Below are 27,653 nucleotides of genomic sequence, written 5' to 3'. Positions count from 1 at the left end.
GATTATTGTGAGGATTAAATGAACTAAAACATCAAGTGTAAAGCACTTGACATTTGAGTATATGTAGTACAGCAGGTAACACGCTAAGTTTTAGTTCATAACTACAACATTAACTGTACAGCTGCACTCTTTCAGCATACTGCCCTGAGATTGCTGAAGTTAATTAACATCATCACGGTCTCAAAGTTTTGGGCAAAGCATGTTTATGGCTTATTTCCTACATCTGAAAATAGGAAACATGGGTGGCAAATTTTAGTTTTATTATTCTGTATGAAATACTGTGGAGTTTTTCAACAAGCATTTCTGTGTATTTATCTCCATATTAATGCAAAAACCTTTTTCTTTAAAACTCTGCCTTTTAGATTGCCAGGGATGTTGATGGATCCGGTAACTACTTAATGCTAACACATAAGCAAGTTGCTCAGCTGCATCCCCTGTCTAGTTACTCTCTCACCAAGAAGATGCCAGAGTGGGTCCTCTTCCATAAATTCAGCATATCTGAGAACAACTACATCAGGATTACCTCAGAAATCTCTCCTGAACTGTAAGTGTAATGGAGAAGAAAGGGGTTTCTTTTGAATTCACACTTGTAGGAGTAAATGACAAGTTTGGTTTTTATTCTGTCTTTAGTTATGTTTATACTGATACTAAGCTTAATTTATGTTAAGAGTACCTAATAAGGGCAGGTTTCCATGGATGATACCTAAGACGTGTTCCTGCCTTTGAGGCGATTACGGCATAAAAAGAGAAGACAATGTAGAAATACAAAACAAAACATGATGAATCTTTAAGAGGAACAAAATGCTACAGAGAAATGCACTGTCTTGCAGGTGCACTGACTTTGAGGAGGAAAGAGCTTAGCCATTTCAGGAGCAGACGAGCTAGTGGGGAGAAGGGGAAGGAGGGGAGGGAAGGTTGAAGAGACGGCAGGTAGCAGAGCAAGTGAGGCTTTGTGGGCCACGCAAAGTTGTGATTTTATCCTAAGTGTGGTACGTAGCAATTGGAGACTTCAGCAAGAGTAACAACTCCTCTATATACTTTGAAAGATCACAGTGACTGACTGCTAAGTGGAGAACAGATAAGAGGGGCAATGGTGAGAAGGGAGACTAGTGTCTCTTGCAGATTCTGGATCCATTTTGAATGTGCCAATACTACATGGGCAAAGTGACCAGTCAAGGCAGCAACCAAGAGTAATTCATAGGTGTCGGGCTTCAGTGCTAGATGTGGAGTGGTACTAGTGAAGATGAGAAAGCAGCAAAGACACCCACTCTGTTACCAACCAAGACTCTCCCAAGCATACAGTCTGATCCCTCTCATATAGTGATGGGCCTAGGGGAAGTACTATTTCCACCAATGGTTAGTGGTGGGCAGCACTTCCACTGCATGGCGTTAACACTAGAGAAGCCAACTTATTCTAGATATGCAATTGGATTGGTTACGTGAAAACCAGAAAGTATTCTACAAAGGCAGACTGAGATACTGAGGAGTTCACATTAAATACCATTTCCACAGGTAGATCCTTCAGGGCTGAGAAGTGCCCAGACATAATGTTTAGTATCTATCACCACCCATCCCCAAATTTAATTTTTTTGTTTTAAACAAACAGATTTGTGCAACTGGCACCACAATACTATTTCAGTAATCTGCCTCCTAGTGAAAGTAAGGATATTCTACAGCATGTAATGGATCACCTATCTCCTATTTCAACAATGAAAAAGGAACAGAAAATGTGTGATAAGTGCCCTGAAACTACCGAACAGAGATGCACAATACAGTGACCTCACCAGACACAAGATGCAATAAGTGTCCCAGAATTAACCCTGACAGTTGGCACGCTGGAGTGATTTGCAAATATTTAACACGTCGATGGATATCACACCCCACAGCATAGTCTTGAAAAATAACGCTTTGTATGTTATTTTAAAATAAAAAAATAGAGGTTTTTACTGAGTCCTTTAAATTACTACTCCATGTTTTTCTTCTTATTGGAAAAGTTTTTAATCAACCATTCATAATTTGACCAAAATTTTTTTAAAAAGATATTTTGTAAATGTATCATAGACACACAGGACAGAACCCTACTTTTTGTAGAAGACTCAATCTGAATAAAGTCATGAGTTTTTCAGTAAATCTCCACTGAGTTTTCTGGTAATTTTAAAAAAACAAGCCCATCACGGTCCGTGGGAAATGGGCTAAATAGATAGATGTTCTTTCAGTTTATCCATGATTTCATTCATCTTGTCGCCTGGAATTAACATCACAGTTCGCAAGGGCTTCATCGGCACATCATCAAAAGACCATCTGCCTCCCAGACAAGTGTCACTCTCCTCTTGTACCGAGTAGCTGAACTTCAGGATTGCTTTCTAAACCAAATAAGTAACCATGAATTAAAAATTTGGATAACCCAAAGGCAAAACTCATTTAATATACAACAAAGAATACTGTATTTGGCATATGTTAAATAAGAATGACAGCTAAAGGAAGCAAAACTCAGAATAAAATAAGCTCAAATAGGACGTTCAGGCAGAAGTTAACAGCATGCTCACCAAATAGGTGTTAAACCCACACGAGGAACATGGATAGAAGTCTACCGTTTCTAAGAGGTGAACAAGCAGCTCCATGATATCAGTACTTCTGCCCATTCATATACTGCTTATCATTCCAAAGTCACTCACATTCATGATCTCATTTGATTCTCAAAATAATCTTGTAACACACAAGTGAAATTAAGACTTGTTAACATTTGACAATTAACGAGAAGAATCAGCCTTCAAATGCTGATCTTGTGTCTCTCTTTGCTGCTTCCTTAGCATGGGGCCGTTATGTGAACACACAGTAGTTTGCACAGTCAGGCCATCTTAAAACACCCCACACACACTTCCCTGAAATGGTCTACCGGAAGTGCTGAGCCATAAATTTTGTTTGTTTAAAATTAACACATATTAATTCCACATATTTATAGTATGGTGTGATGTTTCAATAGATGTACACATTGTATAATGATCAAATCAGTATATTTAGCATATCCATTACCTCAAACCTTTATCATTTCTTTGTGATGATAACTCTAAAGATCCTCTTTTCTAGCTATGTTGACATACATACAATACATTGTTATTAGCTACAGTCACCCTATTATGTAATAGGACACCAGAACTTATCCTTCCTATCTAATTACAACATTGAACCCTTCGTCCAACTCCCAACCCACCCCGCTCCCTCTACTCCCTCCCCAGCCTCTGGTAACCACTATTCTACCATCTACTTTTGTGAGATCAACCTTTTTAGATTTCACATGAGTAAGATCAAGAGGCGCATAAATTTTTTAAAAATTATTTATACTGTTTACTTCCTGGAACACAAGAGTAGAGCTGAATTTGTAGTGCTTCAGTATTCAGTGGAGTTCTTTAAAGTAGTAAGTGATATCATCCAATTCAGGAAAATATATTCCCCCTCAGAGATTTATTTCAACGTTTTGAGATGAAGACTGTGAGAAAGAATATTCTCTGATATCTCGTTGTCCATCACGGTACAAGCTACCTTTATAGGAAAAAAATGCTAGAGACCCCACCAGTGGGATAACATCCACGACTAAGGGCACAGCAGCAGGGTACCCCAGTTCCACCCCAACCAGCTGTGTGAGCTCAGGTAATTTCCCTAATCTCCCTCGAACTCAATGTCCACATGTGTAAACCCAGGCTGCTGCCTACCTCACGGTGTGGTTTTAGAATTAAAGATCTCACAGTAAGCATATTATAAATGTCTAATCATTCTTAGCAGGCTAATCGCTTTTCTCCTCCCCGCCACACTTATCACCAACAGTAGGGGTGGGAAGGCTGGCGACTGTCCTTTTCATGTGCCAGGAACTATGTTAGCTACCAGTTACTGGGGACACAGAAAAATAGAGTGGCCACACTCAAAGGACTTTGACATAAAATGGGAGAATAATAAACCTTGATTATTTTCAAGAAAATTCTTGACATTTAAATAAATAGATGAAACAGTATAACCTTACCTCATAGAAAAATTCTTCCTCTGCATTTGCGAACATTAATTCGTCTTTCTTTTGGTTGCTCCATTTCTTCTTGGAACGGTTCTTTCCTGCTTCTTCAAATGTCTTACTAATCAGAAGGTAGAAGCAGCACTTACCACACGGCTTATTGGTTCTATGTGCCTCCGCTAGTTCTTGCCTGCAAGGCATACACACAGATCAGGTACCTGCTGGGTCAGGTGAAATCCATCAACAAACCAGAGCCCAGAGAAAACAAGTGAGGCATCTTCCGTGGGTTCTGCTGTGACACAGGCTTAACGAACAGGCATTCGATCTGGACACTTATAAAGCAATGATTTTTATTTATGCAGTCAGTTACACTTTCCATTGATATGGCACTACTTTTTATAATAAATAGTATGATGAGTCTCTCAGATGATGCTCTGAGTTGTGGATACACAGAAACTAACAGATGAGTCTCAATTGACTCAACATCTCTGCTCTGCCTGTACATAAGTTAAAAATATATAAGAATCTGAATTTTTTAAAGCATGAACATTTAACTAAAACACACAAAGGCATACAGCCACAACCAACGTCACTAAAGCATGTTACTACTCGTACAGTCTCTAACTGCTAGAGTCAAGGACTAATTTCTGACACAGGGCAGAAATGGCATAGACCCAGCTGGCTGGTTAGCTCAGTTGGTTAGAGCACAGTGTTATAACACCATGGACAAGGGTTCAGACCCCCATCCCAGCCAGCCGCCAAAAAACAAACAAAAAGAAAGAAATCGCATAGACATAGATACCCTAAATTCTAGAATGGCAATAGTCAATGGAATGGCAATAGAGCCTTAATTTTTTTTTCCTTCTGAAAATTCTACATAGCCCTGTGCCTCTGGCTACCACTAAGCAAAAACAAAAAAACTCAGAACCATGCCCTTCAACCTTCTTTTAATAGAGGCTCAGGAGAAAGCAGATCACCGTCCTATGAAACCAAATAGTCATGAGCTCCAGCTGATCAGAAAACACCAAAACACTTAGGGCACCAGAAGTACAGTCTGAGTAGGAGCTAAGAGGGTGGGGAACAGCAGAATGAATTACAGGAAAATGACAACACAAGTACTATGACCTCTGAGAAATAATGTTCTGTAAAGGACCTGTCTATACTTCGTCCTCTGTTTCAAAGCACAGGCAATACAATCCTTAGTTCACTTAGTTTGCTGGAAGATTTCACAGCTCTTCTTACATTTAGAATATTTTTGTAAAATTCAAATTCCCACATTAAAAAACAGCCACCAAAAACCCTAAGAAGCCATAGACACTATCAGGCCTATAGGATCATTAATTATAAAACATACCAATGGAATTTAGGAATTTAACTCAGTTTTTGTTATTGCTGTAGTTGTTCAGCATTTTATTCGTACAGAAATCTGTAAAGAAGCTGAAAACTTCAGTCAAATGGGATAAAAAGTCCATATGAAATTCATCTACTTTTATACCACTTAAATCTTTTCAATTAAAATTATTGTCACAAATATACAAAACTCTTCAAAAAGTCGATTACTAATAATGTATGCACCTCACAAGATGTTTCTTCCTCTCTCACACTAAACTTGCTTAAAGCAAAGGCAGAACTCTTTCTATATCTATATATCACACTTAAATCACATTTCTGAATCTACTTGGAAAAAAATCACTGTGCAAAGGCATTTTCCGAAGTCTCTTACTGAAGCTGTTGGTGCATAGGCAGAGCAATCTGCGGAGGGACATTAATGAATCTTTCACTTAGCAGAAGGCCCACAGGCTTGCTGGGGTCATTTAAAAGCTTGTCCAGCTGTTCAACCATGCTCTTCTCACAGTTCTTCTCACAGAAGCTCAGAATCAACTCTTTAATTTGTTCAGTGCACTGGGTACCCTAGAAAGTAAAGAGAAGGCTTGCTTTTTATAACAGGCCATCACTTATAGGAGAAAATTTGAAAGCGAGAGCTATCACTTCTTATCTTACAGGTAAGGGCAGTTTCCTGCCACAGCCTTTAAAATCTTGTATGTCTTCAGTGTTGATGGCTTACGTATTTCTCTGAAGTAACTACACCTGGTAATTTACCATCCCATGTCAGTGATAAGACGGTTATAACTCAGTCACAACTAGAATTGCAATTCTAGTCCATCTCATTTAGACAGCTGGAGTAACTGGAAAGTTCATTTTAAAATTAAAGATTAAGTGTAGCATGCCCCTCATTCTTAGGAGGGTAGGCAGCTGTTTTACTTTTTATTAGAACTCATCAGTGAGTTAATAAAAAGAAATGAATCAAAACACAAGTAAATGTCAGTAAGTAACCTCAACTTTGGAAAGCAGCAAAGCCTCAGAATAGTCACACTACACAAGTAGCAAAGACAACAGCTACAGAGACACAGCACAAACAGCTCCCATGTCAATATCAGCATCAGAACACCAGTGACTGAAAAGCCAGATGATTCTGTATACTACAGGCAGTAAATGACTTTAACTGGGTACAGATTATTGAAAACAAAACACCATAACCTTCATATTGAAAAAGAATTACAATAAGATTTCTCAAGAGCATACATCCTTATAGTAATTACCACTATCTGGCATAAAAGATCCTCTTACCATGCATTAAATAAAAGTGGTTTTGGCCTTAAAAACCATTCAGATGCTACCAGGTGAAACCAACCTTTCTTTCAGTTAAATTTAAAAGGCTTATGAAACCAAAAATCTCATCTTCATCCACACCATCATCACTGTCTTCTGAAACATCTGTTTGCTGTTTTAAAAAGAAAAAATATTAAAATTTTATATTTGGTTGAGGAGAAATATTACACCAAGTCTTGGAATCTAGGCCACATTTATCTTTCCACTTTTCAAAAGTAAAACTCCGTCTTATGCCGTCATCTTAGAACAGCATCATGTCCTATATACTGTGTGACCTTGCTCATATCACTTTACCTCCCTTGACTCTGTTCCTCTTTTTATATTCTGGACTATTTCATCCCACTCTAAATTTCTTTATACTAGATCCTTAAGACATTTGCCTTTGCCAGATTCCCAATATATTGTGAATCCAGAAAAGGTGAAACCTCATAAAATAAAGCATTTTGATAAGTTTTCTAAATAATTTGGCTAGAGCCAGCCCTTGCTTGTTGCTCTGCTGACCTGCACTGCTTCACCTAAAACTCACATGTTTCCAGAGTGCTTGCCAGTCTTAACCATTAGGTTGAACAATGCTTGGGTGCCACTTATACCTACCACATGAGCAGGAGAGAAGAAAAAAAGAGCTGGAAAGGAAATGAATTAAGAAAACAATTAAGAATGAAATGGTTGACTTCAACATGAGTTCCTGGCCCTACTTTGACAGCCCTTCCACTGGAGGCCTCAATGCACAGTCCACATTTTCTCTTTCACGTATTGCCAGTTTGCTTGTCCAAGCCCTTTGCTCCTCTCTCACTGCGTCCCCAGCACCCACACGGAGCCTGGCACAGAGTAAGTACTCGGTGAATATATGCTGAAGGAATGAAATGATATGAGGCTGCTGTTCTTATACAAAGCAGGGAGGTAGTTCTAGCCGTACCCTTCAGCACACTGGTTCAGTTAGGTATGGTCTGCGGCCTTTAGCAGGATGTTCACAGCATTGAGCCACACCCCCAGGACCTCTGGTCACTGAATAGAGTGGGTATGAGCTTCTACAGGGGGCAGAACATCAAAGCAGACCAGAGACTGAAGGACTGGACACACTTGAGAGGGACGAGGGATCTAAGCTGATGACATCATTGAGGAGGAAGTTCAGGCAACGAGTTTCCAAAGCAGTTACCAGGCTTTAAAGCAAAACAAGCAAAGCAAAGCATGTCTGCTAAACCTGGTTGTAATAAACCACCAGTTCCTTCCTGCTGGCAGGAGAAAGGGTGGGAGTGGCTCCAGTAAGACCTGGAAGGCCTAGCAACTAACATGTGCCAAGGTGAGAGAAGTCTTATGTTCAACAAAACAAGATAATGCAAAGATAGAGAATGATAGAATCCCTGTACTAGCCAGTTGCCAAAGGAAAAAAAAAAAAAAAAAAAAGGCAGAGAATAAGAATGAAACTCACGAGGAGACTAACAGTTTCAGTGAGAGGACCAAGGGCCTGTTTGCTCGTCAAGGAGAAAGGGGAAAGAAGTCCAGAAAAGAACAGATAAATCACCCTTGGTCCTCCAAGACCAACATTTGACAGTTTCCCTGCACTTCAGAGGACCCTCCGTTTCAAGCCCTAAGAAATCCAAAGAACTGTTACTCAGCTCACAAGCAATTAGCCTCCCCCTGGAACATCCTCAGTGTTCCTCTCCCTGCGATGGGCCCTGTCAACCATCCAGGCAGGGCCACTCAGGGCCTTTCTGTAACAGAACCTTGACATTACAGGCACCATCTTAGGTAAGAGCTCCATCTTAGATGCAAGCAGGCAACACCCTCACGTGAGAAACTGCTGACCTTTTCATAAGAAACAGGAACTATATGCTTGACTGCCTTAACTGCGTGTACTTTGGCTTCTGTAACCTAGCTACCTAGCTTGCTTCCTGCACCTGAAAAAACCCACACAGGATGTGGTTTTTGCAGTTATAAACTCCACCAGACCAAGGCTCGTCACTGCTCTCCCAAAATACCTAGGGGAAGCAGTCGCCGGCTGGCTAATAAAGACTGTTAAAATTCTTAATTAAATGTTTGGTTCCTTTCCTGGACGACAACCTCACAACATTTCCATAGCTCTGGGGTCACAATCACATCTACAGCCATCTGCCTCTCCAGTAAGAGCTCTCTCAGCTTGACCCATTTCCCTGACTCTTCAAAATAACAACTCTCATGCCTTCCCATCCCACCCCTTACCTCTCCTAAGCCTCTTCATTCAACACAATTTTTTTAGTACCTAAGTACTGAGCAATTCATCATGGCCAGGGAGAACTCAGTAACACCTTGCCCCTCAGTCTGCAGCTTCTCTATCTGACTCACACATATGCAGCATGCTGTGCTCCCCTGCCCTGTTCTCTCTATGGCCCGAGGGACTGGCTGCTACAGAGAAGAGTCCAACTGCCACTCTCCCCTCTCCCCAGCAATCCCAAGGGCTCCAGTGAATGCTCTGGGCAGTCCTCCTAGGAACAAGAAGTCTCTGTCCTTGGGACACCTCAAGTGTCTCTGCAGAAGCCAAAGAAGCCGTAATTATAACTGTAGAGCTATTTGTGTGATTATCCATTTAAAAGGTGAATCCCCCCACTAGATGATAAGCTCTTTCAAGGATAAAAACAACTGCTTCTCATATACACCATAAGGTCCTGTAAGACACTAATGAGTTCGAGGTCACATTTATTTGATGTAAGAGCAGGTGGTCTGCTTTTTATCATGGCCTAATAAGAGGAAGTCACCGTGGGTTTTATTTCTCTCGTTTTCTTTACATTTAGTGCCAAAGATGCTGACAACCCTATTATTCAGTGTCAGAATTTTAGTGGTGTAAAAGCAGGACTAGGGTGTTTGAGGAATGAACAGGAGAAGTGGTAAAGACCCTGAATGAGAGTACTTCTCAAGAATTTTGGCTTTGACGACAGAGTGAGGTGGCTGAAGGTAAGGTGGACTGGAACATTAAACTAAAATGTCTGTTAAAGATGCTTAACAGACGTTTTAAATGTTAAAGATGTTTAACATTCTCTTGCAAGATGGCTCACTCATATGACCGGCAAGTTTTGTTTTGTTTTTCACGACAGGCGAGATAATAGGTGCTAGGAATAGGAGAAAGATGTGAACAGTGAGAGCTACACACAGACAGCACTCCCATGTGCCAGACACTGTTCCAAGCACTCAGCAACTCATTTCGTTGTTCACCTGCCCACCCTGCAAGATAGGGACCAGTACCATCTTCATTGTCAGAGACGGCAACGGAAATAAATTAAGGTCATCGCGGCAGAATATAAACTTCCACTGATGACCCCAACCATATCTCTTCTCCAACATTCTCTTCTGACGAAGTGACCTAGACACTCCTCCCACTGAGTGGTGGGGTCTGTGTGCCCTCACCTGGGTAGACCTTTGTGTCTGTGCTGATCCAACGAATGGTGTAACTGACATTGTATCATAAAATGCTATGCCCTTCTGCCTGGTTCTTTTGGGCTGCTTGTTCTTATAACTCAACCAAAGAGTAGAAAGGCTCACATGGAGAGAAACTGAGGTCCCTGGCCCAGAATCCTAGCTGGGCTCCCAACAGCCAGCCAGCGCTAACTTGCCAGTCACGAGTAAGCCACCTTGAAAGTGAATCCTCCAGCTTCCAGTTGAGCCTCCCCAGCTAATGTGACACAGAGCAGGAGCAGAGATGAGTCATCCCCACTGAGCTCTGTCCAAACTGCAGATCCACAAGCCAAATAAATGATTGCTGCTCTTCTAAGACACTAAGCTGTGGGGTAGTTTGTTATACAGCAACAGATAACCGCAAGAGCCACCAGACAATAAGCAGCAGAGCCAGAATTCAACCCAGCCTTCATTTTGTTGGACTCTACAACATCTGTCAATCATGACGATTCCCTCCTCCAAATGCTCTCCTCCCTTGCTTTGCATGACACCACTCTGCTGCTTTGTCTCCTACCTCTCGTCATTCCTTTCAATCTCCTTTGCTGGCTCTGCCATGTATTTTACTCATCCAGGTAATGTTGGTATTACCAGGTGTCTGTCCCTTGCCCTCCCTGGGCAATTCCAACCACTTCTATGACTTTAATGACCATTTATCTGCTGAAAACTTCCAAGTCTCCAGGGCTCCAGCTGCTGCTCAGTATCTCACTTGCACATATCAAGGGCAACTCAAATTCAAAATGTACGAATCCAAACTCAGGCTGGTCCTCCTAACCTCGTCTGCTTCCATCTTTACTATCCCAGTTGCTCAAGCCAGAAACTTGGAAGTCATCATTGACTCCTTTTCCTCTCACTCTCAGACCCAATCGCGGACTAAGCCTCATCATATTTCATCTCCCAAATATGCTCTGAATCAGTCCACTTCTATCATCTTCCATTGCCGCTACTTGGATAACTGCATTTAATAACCCTGGATTACTGCAATGACCGTCTAAACACTCTCCCTTCCTCCAGTAATATTTCCTTCCAATTTGAGGTGAAAAGGATAAAGAACTCATTTAATCAGAATAAACACAATTGTCCTGCTTACCTTAATCACACTCCCAATATGGTTCTGTTGAATTAAGAGATCTGTTAGTTCTGCAGTGTTCACAGGAGCCTTTAGGAAAAGCTAAAAGAAGGAGAAACATTATTTTAAATGAAGGTCAAAGCATAATTTCCTTTTTCTTTTTGACAGCTGGCCAGCTCAGGAATCGAACCCTGGACCTTGGTCTTATCAGCACCATGCTCTAACCAACTGAGCTAACTAGCCAGCCCCTATAATTTTTTTGTCTTGTTTTGTTTCGTTTTGCTGTCTGGTACAGGGATTGAACCCCAAGCCTTGGTGTTATCAGCATCACACTCTAATCAACTGAGCTAACCAGCCAGCCACTAAAGTGCAATATCTAATAAAACTTCAAATTCCATGTTCAAATAAAAATAATAAAACTTCAGTGACTTGAACAAGAAGATGACCTAGAAAAGCAATCCCAAGAGCAAAAAAAAAAAAATTCCCAGGAAAGTCAAAGGTACTAAAGGTGTGGAAATTTCAGGAAAGCAGCAGTCAGTAGTAACACAGGAGGTATGGGGGAGGGGAGAAGAAAGTGGGGAAGAGAGAGAAGGAGGATGAACTTAAGTCCAGAGACTTTGGTGACTAGATCACTGGAGGCTACATAGGGTATAGGGCCAAGGCCATATCATCTGGGGTAAAGAGTGAGTGAGGCAGCAAGCATCGATTTTGTAGCTCCACATGGTACAGTCCGTTATATGGCTACTACTTGTGTATAAGAAGAGTTCTCTCCCCTAAAGTTTGGATGTGAATTACAGAAAACAGAGTAGTAGCTTAAGTAATTAGCAAATGAAAAGGTGGGTATTTTAGAACAAAGAATACTTAAATATATTAATCAGAGGAAGGGATCGGGGAGCAGAGACACGAATAGAGGTGGTTAGCCCTGGAAAAGAAGGGAAAAAAGTCTTGCTTCCAGGCAAGGTGGAAAGGATAGAAATGGGAATTGTGAAAGAATGAAATTTGGGAGAGCTTGTTTTTGAATGGCCTGGATATTCTTACAAGAGCAAATTTATGTGTAATATGTAAAAGACAATACCTGCTGCAGTAATTTCTTAATTCCGTCATAATCGTTATCTGAGATGGAATAAGCTTCAAATTCAATATTCACTTCCTGTAAACAATACACAAAATAGGTCATCATACATTACTGTCTAAAATGATTCAGGCATTATTTTCCACTCTACAGATTTTTCTTTTTCTTCCACCTCCATTCTTTTAGGCTCTTTCTCTATCCGTTATTTCATTTACAGAAGATGCCAGAAAAAGGACAAGAAGAGGAAAATGTTATCTGAAGAACTCTAAGTGTCTAGGCTTCAAAATAGACAAAAATTGCCAAGACTGCCATTCTGTAAAGAATACAAAGCACCTTCATACCATTTCCCCATGTGACACAAAAGCCTGAGCGAAACAAAACACTCAGAGTGACCTACTTTAAATGTTGAAAATGTTCAGTCTGGATAAAACAGTCACAGCAGCTACATAGGAGAAATTATTTACCTGACTGCAAAAAGGGTGGGCAAAGAACAAAATCACTTCAGAAGTTCCTGGAATTGCCTAGAGACTGACTTAGCCCATGGATTTGTGGCTACACTTCATTCACTTAGCAAATATTTACTGAGTACGACCAAGTACCAAGCACTGTGCCAGGCACTCCAGACGAAATGGTGAACAAAGCAGACATGAACGGTCCTGCTCTCATGGAGCTTAGTTTAGGCAGGAATACAGACATAAAGGAAATATTCCCAGAAATAAATGTAAAGTTGCAACTATACCTGCTATAAAACAAAGGTACACAGCGCTATAACAACCTAAAAAACAGGAAGTCAGAAAGTCAGGAAAGGCTTCCTTAAAGAAGTGACACTGGAGCTGGGAACTGAGAACAAGTAGAGGGTTCCTGGCACAAGGAACAGCACAGGCTAAGGCCCAAAAGCAGGAGGAAATATATAAATATATATGGTGAGTGCAAGGGACTAGAAGAAGGTATGTGTAGCTGAGCTCCCTGATCTATCTGCAAAACAACAACAGAATGTAAGAGAAGATGCCGCTGATATATCCTGCAAGTAAATGAAAGCATTACTTCATGCAAAAAATAAAACCTTATATGATTTTAAATGCTATACAAGATCAGTCCTTGAGGACCCTAAATCTTACCTTGATAAATGACACACTGAACCTCAGGCTCTGATGAAATAGTGTATTTACACACACTTAAGGTTATACAAGTTTTGGAATTTGGATCTCAGCTAAAGGACGTCACAGGAAATCAGACCTACTTTTGTCTTGCCATCCTGACTGTGCACATTTAAGTGCTCCCCTGGCTGGTAAACTTGCCAGGGCCTGGATATTAAGTTCAGCTTGCAGACTTCAAATCCTGACTCTCCAAAGTTGACTCAGCCAGATTATGTGAGCAGTAAGACCCAGGGGGTTGGGCAAAAGTGTTCTAAACAGGATCAAACTAAACCAAACAACAAATTATTGTTCAGGTCTTGAATTTATTCCTTAAAAATAAGTTCTTTAAAAAATGCCTTCTTGTGTTTTTCCTTATGTAGATAGAAGCCTTCAACCTCTGTCCTAGGCTATAATGGCACCACCATTGAAATGGATACCAAATGGATTATGTGTCCAACACTCCTTTCCATGGGCATGGGCTCCCTTCCATATGGTTTCAGTGGAACAATCATCTTTGCAGATGGAGCCCTGTCACTCACCCCTGGTGATTTAGAATTTAGAATTAAGACTATAGTGGCATCTAGCTTTTTTGGTTTTTTTGAATGAAAATCTCAGAAATTGTCAGCATTTTTTATTTTCTTCTCTATGGCGTAGAAATAGAAAACCAAATATTTTGAATGTAACACAGAAGAGTAAAGCAAAGATGAAAAACATGAAGGACTTCTAGGGTTCTCTATAGCATTCCAGTTTCTGGGACCCAGTCTATTCCTGAGGCTTAGTTGCTTTCCTGCCCTTGGAGATCTGTAAGATAGTGTATTTTTAGCACAAATCCCCCTTTCTGCTGAAGCTATCCTTCAAGGGGTTCTACTGAGCACAAACAAGAGTCTCAACCACATGATCAGAGGAACCGTAACTAAACAGTCCTATTCCTTTCGTCTTCCCTACCTCCACTTCTCCTTGAAGTTCTCACAACCATTTTCTATCAGCCAGCTGCCTCACCTTGTCCTTTAAATCAGGCTCTTATTACTTAAAATCCTAAAACTTTAAATAACTGTGCACATTTCCTTATTTACTTATACACCATCTTGTTTCAAAAAAGATCGGAGGCAGATTTTGAATTCTTAGAATAATTCTCATAGAATTTTTTTTTTAATTTTTTTTTTTTTTTGGTGGCTGACTAGTAAGGGGATCCAAACCCTTGACTTTGATGTAATCACATGGTGCTCTAACCAACCGAGCTAGCCGGCCAGCCCCCTCTCATGGAGTGCTACGTCAGAACAATGACTAGTGGATTATTGAACATCTCAGAAAATAAAAGCCTCCCTCAAATAAACAACAGAATAAATATCCACTAAGTGTTTCACTATAGGGAACTACCCTAAAAGCCACAATTTCTTCAATCAAAAAAGTCATAAATGCCAAGGGTAAAAACTACAAGGGCGCAGAAGTTAGAAAGTTAAAAAACCTTATTACTCATCCCACACTTCTACTTTCCATAGGTCAAAAGTAAATTATTCCTTCAAGAAGTTTTCAACACACATAATCAAATGTGCATTTTCTCTTCTTCTTTCTTTCACATAAAGACTATATACACGCGCTGTTTTCACTTAACTTGCTGGGCGGTCTCAGTTGTAAAATGGTGACAATTCCTAACTTCAGAGAAACGCAAAATGCACAGAGCTTGGAACAGCACGTATTATTATTATTATTATTATTATTATTATTATTATTATTATTATTATTATTATTATTTCTGAAGGGTAAATTCTTACAAATAGAATTACTGAATCACGGGATGTCTACATTTAAAATTTTGATACTGTCAAATTACCCTCCGAAGAGACTGCACCAATTTATATCGCCACGACCGTAGATGTAAGCGCCTGTTTTCCTAAGTCATCATCAGTGATGGTTATTACGCAAGTCTGTAATCCTTGGCGGTCCAGTAGACGTTCCATGTTAATACAAGAAACGTTAATTTCTATAACCCCAAAATTTGCAAAACAGCCAGTCGAACGCGACGGCATTCGCGGGAAGGAGCCAAAGTGAAGAGGTGGCCTGTGCGGTATGATGCTCCCGCTTACAGACCCTCGGGGGCAGGGAGGCCACCGCCCACCAGGCAGCGCACACCGTCCTCACACGGCTGTCGCTGACGGAAAGCTTTTTCTCAGCTGTAAACCCAACTGGGACCGCGTGTGCTTCTCACCTCGCCAACGATCTCGGCGTCTTCCTCCTCTTCTTCGTCGCTGTCTTCATCGTCTTCGTCCTCATCCTCGACTTCATCGTCCTCTTCTTCCTCGTCGCGTTGGGCCGGGACGCCCGGCGGCCGGGGATCCCCACCGCCCACAGCCCGCCGCTTGGACCTGGACGCCATGTTGCCGCCCACAGCGCGCCTGCGCAGCTTCCGCTCGCCTGACCTTCCGGATCAACCCATAGTAGCCGAGGGAGGTGCAGACTACGAAGAACCTCGGCGCTGAGTCGACGTCAACGTCCGTGCCCCTTCTGGATCCCAAAGCCCTAATCGCTAAGAGTCAAGTCCAGCTCGGGGTCCTGTCTTGGCCTTTTCTTCCTCTCTGCGTCCTCCACGCCTCCTTCCGAGGCTTCCCCCCCCTCTCGCAGTGGTTCGACCCACCTGACCGCCCTACTGTCCCGGCCTTCCTGGGTGTCGGCGCGCATGCGCGAGCGCCCGGCCGTCAGCGACGCGGTCTCCGCGACCATGTCCCGGCTGAGGTGCCGGGTTCTCCGGGCCCCGGCGCGGGTGGTCGACGCGGCAGGTCAGGCTACGTGGTGAGAGGCCGCCCACCTAGTTGTCATTCCCTTGGAGCCTCAGCAGCCACTCGCTGCGACTGCGAGACACCTCCCCCCGACCGGGTGACTGTCGGGCTCCGTGCGCTGTGCCGGGCACGGTCCCTTTTCTTAGTGCATTCGCGCCTCGCCTGCCCCGCGAGGTAGGTGTCGCGGCCCGTGGACGTGCGAAGCCTCGCCTGCGGTCCCTAGCGATATGCGACAGAGTGGGGCCTTTGGTGCGGCCGCAGCTCTGGTCTGGCCCCGGCCACAGGGTCCGCGGATCCTTGGGGACGCCCCCACGCCAGCCTCAGACCTGACCTTGCGGTGTCGCCCCAGCGCGGCTGGAGGTTCGGGCTTGTCGGTGATGGGAGGAAGCTGAGCCGAATCCTGCCCCGGCTGCCGCTCCCGAAGCGCGCGTCTCCACCTGGAAGCTCTTTCAAGCAGGCGTCGCAACCTTAAACGCTTCAGGGCCGGTCGGGTAATTAAAGACCTGAGCCTGTTTTGAGGGGACACAGTGGACTGTGGCAAACTAGGGAGTGCGTACCCCTCAGCTGCCAAGTGGAAATACTAGCCCAGTGTTGTCAGATTTTTCCATTACAAGAAAAGTTAGAGTTTGAGTTTTTACGAAAAATGTCTTGACTTTTAAATCCCGTGCCAAATAAAATGCATCCACCAGTCGGCCCACAGGCTACCATTTTGCAGTCCGTTGTAAAGACAATCATTCGAAAAGAAAATCCTTAATTAGAGAAGACAGCTTTCTCAGAATAGGATCTATGGTTCTCCATCTTTTCTTTTAAAACGAGAGGAGTGGGTTGGATATGTTTGATTCTAAAAATGGAATAAGCTGTTTCCAGTAGTGAGGTGGCCATCGCTGATAAGGTTTAAACAAAAGTGCGATGACCTCAGTGATCCTTCATCGGTAGGAGATAGAATCAGGGTACCTCGGAGTCCCCATGATTGTGTTCTGTGAGTTGCATCTTTGCTGAGAACCTCTTGTCTCCTTGGCCGTGTGGATATTAATATACTTACACATCAGGTCTCCACATCTGATGGGTAGCTTAAAATGGCCACTTTGGGTCCCACAGCTGTGCAAAAACATCTTCCTGTAATGTACAAGACGGGAAGCTGTCAAAAAGACCTATCAGAAGGTTAAGATTAGAAAAAGGACTTCGAAGGCACCATGCCAACATAGCAATAGGATTACAATGAGACATCATGGGTAGTTTTTCCCTGTTTCTTTATACTTTATTGTGGTAAATATACATAACATAAAATTTACAATTTTAAGAGTATGGTTCAGTAGCATTAAGGACATTCACATTGTTGTACAACAATGGCTGCAGTCCATCTCCAGAACTCTTTCCATCTTGCAAAACTGAAACTCTATACTGAACAGTAACTCTCCCTTCCCTCCTCCACCCAGCCCCTGGCAACCACCTTTCTACTTTCTGTCTCCTATGAATTTGACTACTCTAGGAGCCTTACATAAGTGAAATCATAAAAGTGTACTTTAAAAAGTTCATGGAAAGATTTACATTACCTTTTAATTCTATTTTTCCACCAACTTTTTGAAGTAGCCTTGTATAGTATTCTTTCTTGGCTGGCTTATTTCACTTAACATAGTATCTTTGAGGTTTATCCATGTTGTAGCATGTGTCAGGATTTCCTTCCTTGTTAAGGCTGAATAATACTCCATTGTATGTATATACCGAATTTTGTTTAGCCATTTATCTGTCATTGGACACTTGAGTTGCTTCCACATTTTAGCTGTTGTGAATAATGCTGCTATGAAGATGGATGTACAAATAGTTCAAGTCCCTGCTTTCAATTCTTTGAGGTACATACCTAAAAGTGGAATTGCTGGATCATATGGTAATTCTATTTTTAATTTTTTGAGGAGCTATGATGCTTTTTTGTAGTTTGCAAATTTTGTACTTTTCCTAATAAACGTGTTGCTTTGCTAAAAGATGGAGTCAAGGGCGGGGTGGGAGAGCCTTACTTTGTTCCCTGAGATTAGTAGCCAGTGTTGAGCGTAGTTCCCAATGGTCAGAGTGTGAATTAGAGTAGCAAATGTGAATAAATGGCCCACCTATGGTTTTCTCATTCAAGCAGGCCCAGGGAACTTAACTCAGTCATGAACTAGATTTCTTACCACTGGCTCTATCTTTAGCTCAGAATTTATCTTAAAGGAGCAGAGAGGTGGTAACAAGTGGTTAGGAAAATGAGCATGAGCTTCAGACCTGGATCCAAATTCCATCTCTGCCACTTAATATGCTGTGTGACCTTGGGCAAGTTACTCAAACCTCTCAGAAACTTGGCTTCCCCTCCTGTAATATCCACTTACTTTGCAGGTTTAAATGAGGATTATGATCTTGCATGTAAAATGCTTAGCCCAGTGTGATAATTTTATGTGTCACCTTGACTGGGTCATAGGATGCCCAGATATTGGGTTAAACATTATTTCTTAGTGTGTCTGTGAAAGTTTCTTCAAAAGAGATTAGTATTTGAATCAATAGACTGATAAAAGTACATTGCCCTCCCCAAGTGGGTGGACATTATCTAATCTATTGAGGGCTTGAATAGAACAAAAAGATGAAAAAAGGAAAGATTCATCCTTTCTTTGCCTGATTACTTGTGCTGGGACATCGATCTTATTCCCATGGGGCTTCTGATTCTCAGGCCTTCAGACTTGGACTGGAATCTACTTCTGGGTCTCTAGTTAACAAATGGCAGATTATGGGACTTCTCAGCCTCCAAAATTGCTTGAGCCAATACCTTATAATAATCTCTTTCTAGATACAGATTTATCCTGTTGATTCTGTTTCTCTGTAGAACCCTGACTAATATACCCAGTGAATAACACAGAGCAAATGCTCAATAAAAGGGTGGCTGTTGTTATTGCTGACACTCAGAGCAGCAGGACACAGAAAGCGTGGGTTTGAGGCATGGTTATTTCTTACCAGTGAAATAGCCTTAATCCACTCAGTTCCCTGCTTTTTTAGGGGAAAGTAATCTTTTTCCCTGTTTCAAAGATGCTAGATAGATTTTAAAGTGTTGTTTTCCTACATTGTAAACAAATATTTACCGAGCATCTACTACGGGATAGAAAGTGCCTAAGAAAATCCTGCTGTTGAAAGGCCCTGAGCTTATTTTAGAGATGAAGGAATTGAGGCTTAAGGAAGAGCAGTCTAGACCAGAACACAAGGCCTGGCTTTTTAGTGCAAGCACCTTCCAGTCCACTAGGCCTCTTCCCGAAGTCCAAAGTGGTAATGTACTAACCTGACTGTCCGTGTGCACCTATCAACTGATTTCTTCCTCAGTCAGCCAGATAATATGGGACTCTAACGTGGCAAAGAATCATCAGCAGTGGTTTCTCTTAATTTTATAATTTTATGTTAGAGATACCTTCAGTGATGGCAGAGAAGGGACAAGGATAGTAATTAGATCTTTTTTTTTTTCTTTCTTTCTTTTGCGGCTAGCTGGTATGGGGTTCCAAACCCTTGACCTTGGTAATTTGATTTTTTTTTCTTTTTTTTTTGTCAAGCCCTGCAGTACGTCTCAGGGAATCTCTTAATAATTATTATCCGGAAGTCTGAGCTTCATGCTGGCATTAGTTTTATTACCTAAAAGAACTGCAGATTAGAACCCAAGAAATATTTTCTCTGTTTGCTGTGGTTAAATTGATTTTGCTTTCATGAGATTACATAATTAAACTAAGCAGTTTGTGCTATAGCGATATTTTAAATATCACTTAAATGTATTATATCTTCATACCTCTATTTTCCCCAATCATTTTTGTATGCAAAGTGTTACACTTCTCACTGTGTAACAGAGACGAAGAAAGGATTACTCATAACACCATGAATGCGCTGAGAAGCCCGAAGGGTCTGCACCCCAGCAACTCACTCCTCTGTTAGAAGGAGAAAACTGGGTGCAGCGACCATTCAATATTAGCTTCTGTTTTTTATTGTAAAGACAAGGAAGTTTCACGAGGAAAATCAGTTGATCCAATCATTAGAAAAGGACACAAAGACATGGGCAGTGTTACAAAAGTTTTCTATGGGTAAATATAGCTTAATAATGGAAACTAGTAACATCAGTAAAATTAGCAATGTGACATTCCAAAGTACAATTAGTGAAAAGCTAAGTTGGTCAGACTGGCTCATTATCTAAAGTATAACCTCTCCTTAAGCAAAAGTTACATTCCATGATAAAAGCTAAGTACAATTATCTCTAAAGTTTCCCCCAACAGCTTACCCCTAGCAAATGTTTTTTTCACATCTTTCCCTTCAGCAATTCTTAAAATCTCTTAACAGGATTGGTATAACAACCACCTGCTAGCTCTAACATCATTAAAGTATACAATCCCCTACCTAAGCAGTGATTAGAGTTGATTAGATGGGCTTTTGCCACGCTATCTGTGGGCTGTGGCCCCCTACTAAAGGGCTTTTGCCCCATATATGTATTTAACTAAAAACCCTATTATAAAAGTCAAATGAGAATCAACATTATTTAATTAGAATTGATTAAATGGGCTTTTGCCCTCTGTCTGTAGACTGTGTCTCCTAGCCGAGGGCTTTTGCCCCATACATGTATTTACCTAAAATCAAATGAGAATCAAGATTTCTAACCCTCCACACAAAGTATATGAGAGCCAACATATAGCATGGGGGTTAAGTATACAGACTTTGGAGCCAGACTGCCTGGGTATGAATCCTAGCTCTGCCACTTAGCAGTTCTGAGACTTTGAATGAGTATTATACTCTATATGCCTCAGCTTCCACATAAACCTCATAGATTTAATGCATATAAAGCTTTTAGAACAGTGCCTGGCACATAGTAAGTGCTCAACAAATGTGTTAGCTGTCATTATTATCCTTTTAAAGTCACTCACCAACCTTATGGCTTGGTGGGAAAGAGGTTATTCCCATTTAACCCAGGAGAAAGCAAGATCACACCATGAGTAATAAAGCTGGCACCTGGGAGCTTAGTCCTGTGCTTGTTCCATGACACCAAACTTCCTTCCTTATGTTATCCCCATAGAGAAAGGGGAAGAGAAAAGGGCAAAAAGAAATGAGAAAAAGAGAGGAGAAATAAATCCATAAGCAAGAAGCTTTCTGTGGGTATTAAGATAAGATCCAAACTCCCTAATGTGATCGACACCAGCACCCCACCCCCACCCCCACTCCCGTCTTGCCGGCCCCATCTCTCACCACTCTGCCCTGTACACTCCAGCTGCTCTGGAATATCCTCTTTGTCCCTTGGGCATACCTACCTTGGAGCTTCGGCAGTGTGCTAATTCCTACCCAGCCTTAAGTCTACTTTCTCAAGGAATCCTTTCTTACCTCTGAGTTAGGATATAGGTTCAGTTACTCTAACAGAGATCCAAATGAACAATGGCTAAAATAGGGTAGGACTTCTTTTCTCTGATGTACAAGTTCTGGCCAGCGTGATGGCTCTGTCAGACAAAGGGATCCCGACGCTCCTTCTGTCTTGTTCCATCATCCCTAGATCATCCTCTGCAAGTACAAAGTGTTGCCGCTCCATCCACATTGCAGCCAGAAGGGAAGGCAGAAAAGGGAAGGGGAGGGATGTACATTTCCTTCTAAGAGCAGGACCCACAAGTTGTACACATCACTTTGTCTTGCCTCCTGTTGACCTGAACCTAATAATCTGGCAACCTCTACCTACATATTTTTATTTTAGGCAACCATGTGCCCACTTAACAGTGAGGGCTTCCATTTCCATGAGGAAGAAGGAAAGAGTGGATATATATGGGCAACTGACAATCTGTGTCCCACCTCCCAGTCCAAATAAGACTTGCCAGTCATGTTTCCACAGCATCTTGAATCTTCTTTCAGAAGACTTATTGCAGTATAACATTGTCTTTACTAATTTGTAAAATACCTGTTTTACCTTCCTGTAAATATCATGAAACAGGGATCATATTACACAGTTACTGTTGCATAGCACACAGTTACTGTTCTTAAGTATTTGTTGACTTAGGATTAAACTGGACATACCTAAAAAATTTCAGTTGGGATTCAAAGAAGACACTTATTTGCCACCTGGTCCCAACCATTTCAAACTAGTTTGTGGACAGATGATTTCACCCTTAATTGCATCATTAGGTCTTGATAACTCTGCCCTCAGTATGAATCCCTGATCCAGTCACTTCTTACCCGCCAGACTGCTAAAACCAGCAGCACCACTGCAACCCAGATCCACCCCACATGTCTTTCGCCCAATCTGCCATTCCCTGCAGGATCCCTGCCCATCCTTGCCGCAGAAGCTGGTGGTGTTTCTAACGTGGAGATCCTGTCACTGTCGCTCCCAGCTTAAACCCTTCAGTGGATTCTTTTTTCTCATGAAATTTAAAGTCCACCTTGTCCATTACACTCTGACCACACTTACTGTTCTCTCCTGGGCACGCCCTGGGTCCCTTTCTGACGCTTGAAATTTCTCCTCACTGCTATTGTCATTCAGATCTCCACTCAAATGTCACCTCCCCAGAGACGCCTCCCTGGAGAGGTAACGAGCTATCAGCAACCCAATTACTCTGCCACATCAACTTACAGTGCTTATTAGTATCTGAAATCACACACACACATCCCCAATAAATAATGCAGACCTAATTTCCCTGAGGGAGATTCCAGGTGCAAATTAGGCAACACTGCCTGAGAACTGTACAGAAATGCTTTTGTGAGAGATTGGCTGCTGGTATTTGAAAGTTTTACTAAAATGTCCCTTGAAAATGTGGGGGTCTGTATCCCAGAGCCTAGAACCATGGCAGAGATGTAGTAGGGGACTCGTGGAGCTCTGTGGCCACAGGATTGTCGGCTTCTGACAACGTCTTGCCTCAGCTGTTTAATCCTCACACTAGTTGCTTGCTTTGCGTGCCCCAGAGGGACTTAGGCTTTAGCAGAAAATGCCAAATTTTACCTGTTATGAGTGACATGCCAGATTCCTAGTGCCCCCAAATTGGAAAGTGTGTTAGAGTTCAATCAGAACAGAACCAACAAGTGATGATTTGCTGCAGGGAATTGGCTTGTGGAGCAGTGGGGGTTAGCAAGGCAAGTCTGAATCCATGGTGCAAGCCAACACGGGGGTGGGCCGGCATTTTAGAAGGGCAGGCTGGAACTCAGCACAAGCTGACTGTGTCCACAGTGGAATTTCTTTTTCCTCATGGAAGCCTCAGCTCTGTTTTTATGAAGGCCTTTGGACTGATGGATTCAGTCCCACCCAGATAATCTAGGATAATCTCCCACACCTAAAGCCAATTGACGATGGACTTCATCATGTCTCCAAAACACCTTCACAAGGGACACCTAGATTTACGTTTGTAAATAACTGGGAACAATAGCCTAGTCAAGGTGATACATAACCATTGCAAGAGTGTGGTGCTGATAACACCAAAGTCAAGGGTTCAGATCCCCATACAGACCAGACACCAAAAAAAGTGGACATTGCAGCAGGGCAGACACCTAATTTCTGTGTGAGACACATTTTGAGTAACTTGAGAAAATGATAAGACCCACACTGCCATTTCCCCAAGTCCCCAATCTCTCTAGCTAACACCTCAACAGCAGCAGTAATCATAACTTGATTTCATAATTATTATTTGTTCACCCAGGTTTGGTTGCTTAGATACAAAGCAATTCATTTTAAGCCAAATTTTCCTGAGATGTTCCATGGATATTATAATATTCCAGAAATATATTCAATACTAACTTATAAGTAATGGCTCCCCGAGTTAACACTTCCCTGCTTCAAACAATGTACTCTTATGAACCCCTGCGTAATATTTATTAACTAACTAACTGATGGGTCTAATGCTATTTGTTAAATGCATCGCAAGCAGATTTATTCTCCAGTTCTTCAGCAGCATTTATTTTGAGGCCTTTTGGATGATTATAATGTGCTTTCTCTCCCTTAATACAAGAGAAAGAAATTCTTGTTCATTGTAAAACAGAAAAAAAAAAAAAAAAAAAAAAAGCGGAATGGTGAAGGAAATAATCATCCTAACCTACTACTCAGAAATAATTACTATTAATATTCTGGTGTATATTCTTTCATATATGTATATATATATAACCATAGTATTTATGTAATTCTGAATCCTGCTTTTTTTTTTTACTTAACATCATTTTGTGATTAAATAATTCTATAATTATGTGTTAATATTTTAATACTTTTGTATAACTGTACCATGATTTATTTAATAATGGTGTTATTTGCAGTTGTTTCCAGTTATTTGCAATTATGACGAATGCCAGAATGAACATTTTTATGTTAATCTTTGTAGACACTTATGAGTATTGCCTCATAAAGAAGTGAAATTACAAGAAGAAAGGGTATGAACATATGGGCTTTTGATACATTTTGTCAAATTGATTTTCAAGTTGTTTTATTATCTCATGATACTTCACAACATTTATAAAACATCGTTTGAGAAGTGAAAGAATCCATATAGTTATTTCCTAAAGTGTTTATGAGCATACTTAGTCTATTTATCTTGAAATGGAAATAATTATTTATCGCCTCAAAATATAAGATATCTATTTCTCTATTTGTTATTGATACAACCCATAATTTGCACCACTTCTCTTCTAGGAGCTGTAAACGTTTGGTGTAGGACATTTGACTTTCACTAATGGCTTTCGTCCGCCTTTCCACATGATATCAACTGCTAACATGCTCTCCCTTGGCCTTATCAGTGTCAGAGGTCTTCAGAAAGAACAAGCCCATTAATGCTAAGTCATCATGTGGGAGGGATAGGTCTCTTCAGCAAGCAATTGATTACCTTCTTCTTGTGCTCCGTTCACATCCAACATTGCTTAGGAAGAGTCTTTGAGATCTATTTAAGATCTGTTTTCTGTTCTGTCACAGAGCCCTGTAAGGACTGCCAAGCAGTAATGAAAGTTCTTTTGCTGAAGGATGCTAAGGAGGATGACTGTGGCCAGGATCCATATATCAGGGTAAGTAGTCTGAGACTCCTTGTCCTGCAAAGCAAATAGCTTTCTTACAAATGGAGTCAAGGGGGCTGGAGCTGGCAGGGGAGGGGTTTGCTAAAACTCTGAGGAATTGACACAGAGTAAATCATTAATGTGATACCACGACCCTTTCCTTATTATCAAGACAGCCCTGGCCAATCCAGAACTATATTCTTTCATTTGCAGGAATTGGGATTACATGGACTTGAAGCCACTTTGATCCCTGTTTTATCATTTGAGTTTTTGTCTCTTCCCAGTTTCTCTGAGAAGGTAAGGCCTGTGGTATCTAAACACCATGCTAGTGTTTGTTTTATGTAGAATCCTTGCCAGTCCAAGCTAGAAGAACTGTTTTACTAACCCCTCATAACTTTACTGCTAAACTTTAAGCAAGGGCAGCACAACCTTGCCTGGCTCCAGGAGACTGCTGCTGTTGGGGTTCTCTGGCTGAGTCTGTACCAGCTCCTCCAGAAAGCCACCCAGACTCAAGAGATCAGGGCCCAGGAGCAGGTGATGGTGAGAGCCCTAAACCTGCATTGCTCTCAACGGTTCTAGACCCTCCCACATTCATCCTCTCTTTTAACCCACCCCTTGGCCCCAACCTCTGCCAAGCAGGCCAGACAGGTGTTATTTTCCCATTTTAGAGATTGAGGCCCCAGGTTAGGCAACTCAGCTGAGGCTTCCAGCAAGTAAGACACAGAGCTGAGACTCAAACCCAGGGCTTCTGCCCACAACTTAAGTTGTGCTTCCAGGTATAGGAGTGGCATTGCAAGAGATGCCCAGTAAAGCCTTCTAAGTGTCTCAGATTAAAGATTGAGTGCCCACAGCTTCAGTGGAGTCAGATGTATACAACAGCCCAGTACCTGTCTCAGAATAAGTGTTTAGTAGATTGTATCACCATTATTATCCTTGAAAATCAGGGCTTCAGCATGGATATCACCCCTGGAATATTCTAGTTTTATCACAGATGTAAGTCAAGTCTACCCTTCTACCTGCACCCCACTCCAGCCCCAAGCTGAGTCAGGTTGCCCCTCTCTGCTGCAGTTACACATGTCACCCTGTGTTGCAGTTGTCTGCCTCTCCCCTAGACTGTGAGCTTGAGGGAAATGCTTTGAAGTGAATTCATCTGTATGTGCTAAAAGGCCTAGAGTAGTTCCAGGTGCATAGTAAGCACTCAATAAATCTTGGGTGGATGGGTGGAAGGGTGGAAAGAATTGGTTTACCTATTACTTTTGTGAGCATTGGGAATTTGGGGTCAGAGCTCCTTGGGAGATTTTTAACGTCGCCATTATATAAAATTCCTTTATTGCTTTTTGGTCTGTAGCTGTCTCATCCTGAAGGTTACACGGGACTCATTTTTACTAGCCCCAGAGCAGTGGAAGCAGTGGAGTTGTGTTTGGAGAAAAACAACAAAACCGAAGGTGAGAGTGGGTCTGCTGTGAATTCCACTGGACTTTTATTTACTCCTTCTTTTGTTGGGATACTGGATTCTAAAAATAGCTGCACTTCTGACAGATGTGGATGCCTAGCAGTGCCAGCTCACAGATACTTCCTGGGGAAATGAGACAGAGTTGCTTCATAAACTCCCAGGCAGATGTGGCTGAGGGGGACTCTCTCTCCTGTCTTTTAAATGGCCATCTGCTGGGCGTTCTTATCTCCTCTCAGAATATTTTGGGCACCAGTCTCTTCAGGGGAAAATAGAATAAATAGCTCTTTCCTCACAGGGATTCCAACAATATAGGAGAAATTGGTCAGTACCGTGCCAGGCACATAGTGACTCTGTCATCTCTTCAACCCTGCTTCTCTCCACCTTCCCTCTCCATCAAAGCAGGATGAAAATGGCACTGCATGTTGACAGAGCCCCAGGCTTTGACTGAACAACTACCTTTTTAATGAATTTAACTGAATAGCTCCCTAGCAAACATTTATGGAGTGCCTATTATATATCAGGCTCTGTGTTAAATACTCCATTTTGTTATCTCATTTAATCCTAGACAACCAAGAGGCACTGAGGCTTGGGAAGAGTAAACAGTTGTCCAGGGTCAGAGAACTAGTCAGTGCAGAGCCAGCCTTCACACCCAGGCCGATGGCTCTACAGTTGTGCTAATGAGCAGGGAGAGTGGTTACCGCAGAGACTTTGGAGTGAGGGAGGCCTGTGTTCATGCAGCCATTCTGACCTTGGAGAGTTCCTTCACCTCTCTGACCCTGTTTCCTTGTCTTTGAAGTAGGCATAATAGTACCTGAATCATGGGATTATTACTTCTACTACTGGCAGCTAGAACTTATTGAGTGCCTGCTCTGTGCCAGAGACTCTGTCCTAAATGTTTTATCCTGTGAGGTAGGTGTAGTTAGTACTTCCACTTGGCAGGTGAGGAAACTGAAGAACAAAGGGTATGAAACTCTCCAAGACCACAAAGTCTGTAAATCACAGATTTATGATTCAAGCTGTAGAGTCTGTGTCCCAAAGTGAAGCCTGGAGCGTAGTGGGAGTTCAGGGACAGGGATA

General features: G+C 41.9%; 3 protein-coding genes across 11 annotated transcripts in view; 2 read left to right on the top strand and 1 right to left on the bottom strand.

Moving 5' to 3' along the window:
- Positions 1–2,102, top strand: part of DHX32 (DEAH-box helicase 32 (putative)) — a 52,278-nt gene extending 50,176 nt beyond the window's left edge. For all 3 annotated transcript variants that reach the window (XM_063101898.1, XM_063101899.1, XM_063101900.1), the window contains exons 11-12: positions 363–544; positions 1,607–2,102. In XM_063101898.1, coding sequence (XP_062957968.1) covers positions 363–544; positions 1,607–1,778 — 354 coding nt within the window. In that variant the 3' untranslated portion in view covers positions 1,779–2,102. The remainder of the gene's footprint in view (positions 1–362; positions 545–1,606) is intronic.
- BCCIP (BRCA2 and CDKN1A interacting protein) lies at positions 1,974–15,764 on the bottom strand. Its single transcript, XM_063101901.1, has 7 exons — positions 15,577–15,764; positions 12,238–12,312; positions 11,184–11,264; positions 6,693–6,782; positions 5,724–5,911; positions 4,016–4,190; positions 1,974–2,363 (listed from the first exon to the last, which is right to left on the bottom strand). Exons 1-7 carry the CDS (start codon positions 15,742–15,744, stop codon positions 2,193–2,195), a joined length of 948 nt encoding a protein of 315 aa, XP_062957971.1. The 5' UTR covers positions 15,745–15,764; the 3' UTR covers positions 1,974–2,192.
- A 293-nt stretch (positions 15,765–16,057) lies between these two features.
- The window catches only part of UROS (uroporphyrinogen III synthase), a 34,805-nt gene continuing 23,209 nt past the window's right edge, over positions 16,058–27,653 (top strand). For all 7 annotated transcript variants that reach the window (XM_063102416.1, XM_063102412.1, XM_063102410.1 and 4 more), the window contains exons 1-4: positions 16,058–16,318; positions 25,047–25,135; positions 25,337–25,420; positions 26,472–26,568. In XM_063102416.1, the coding sequence (XP_062958486.1) occupies positions 25,073–25,135; positions 25,337–25,420; positions 26,472–26,568 (244 nt within the window). In that variant the 5' untranslated portion in view covers positions 16,058–16,318; positions 25,047–25,072. The remainder of the gene's footprint in view (positions 16,319–25,046; positions 25,136–25,336; positions 25,421–26,471; positions 26,569–27,653) is intronic.

The sequence above is a fragment of the Cynocephalus volans genome, chromosome 7 (genome assembly GCF_027409185.1).
Source record: "Cynocephalus volans isolate mCynVol1 chromosome 7, mCynVol1.pri, whole genome shotgun sequence".
Lineage (NCBI taxonomy): Eukaryota > Metazoa > Chordata > Mammalia > Dermoptera > Cynocephalidae > Cynocephalus > Cynocephalus volans.
This window is presented reverse-complemented; position numbering and strand designations above follow the sequence as displayed.

Excerpts from the sequence above, each read along its gene's own strand:
- BCCIP (XM_063101901.1), bottom strand. The coding sequence starts at position 15,744 with ATGGCGTCCAGGTCCAAGCGGCGGGCTGTGGGCGGTGGGGATCCCCGG. Across the intron at positions 6,783-11,183 it reads ATATTGGGAGTGTGATTAAG|CAAACAGATGTTTCAGAAGA; the intron begins GTAAGCAGGACA and ends TTTTTAAAACAG. Across the intron at positions 4,191-5,723 it reads CCTATGCACCAACAGCTTCA|GCAAGAACTAGCGGAGGCAC; the intron begins GTAAGAGACTTC and ends TATGCCTTGCAG.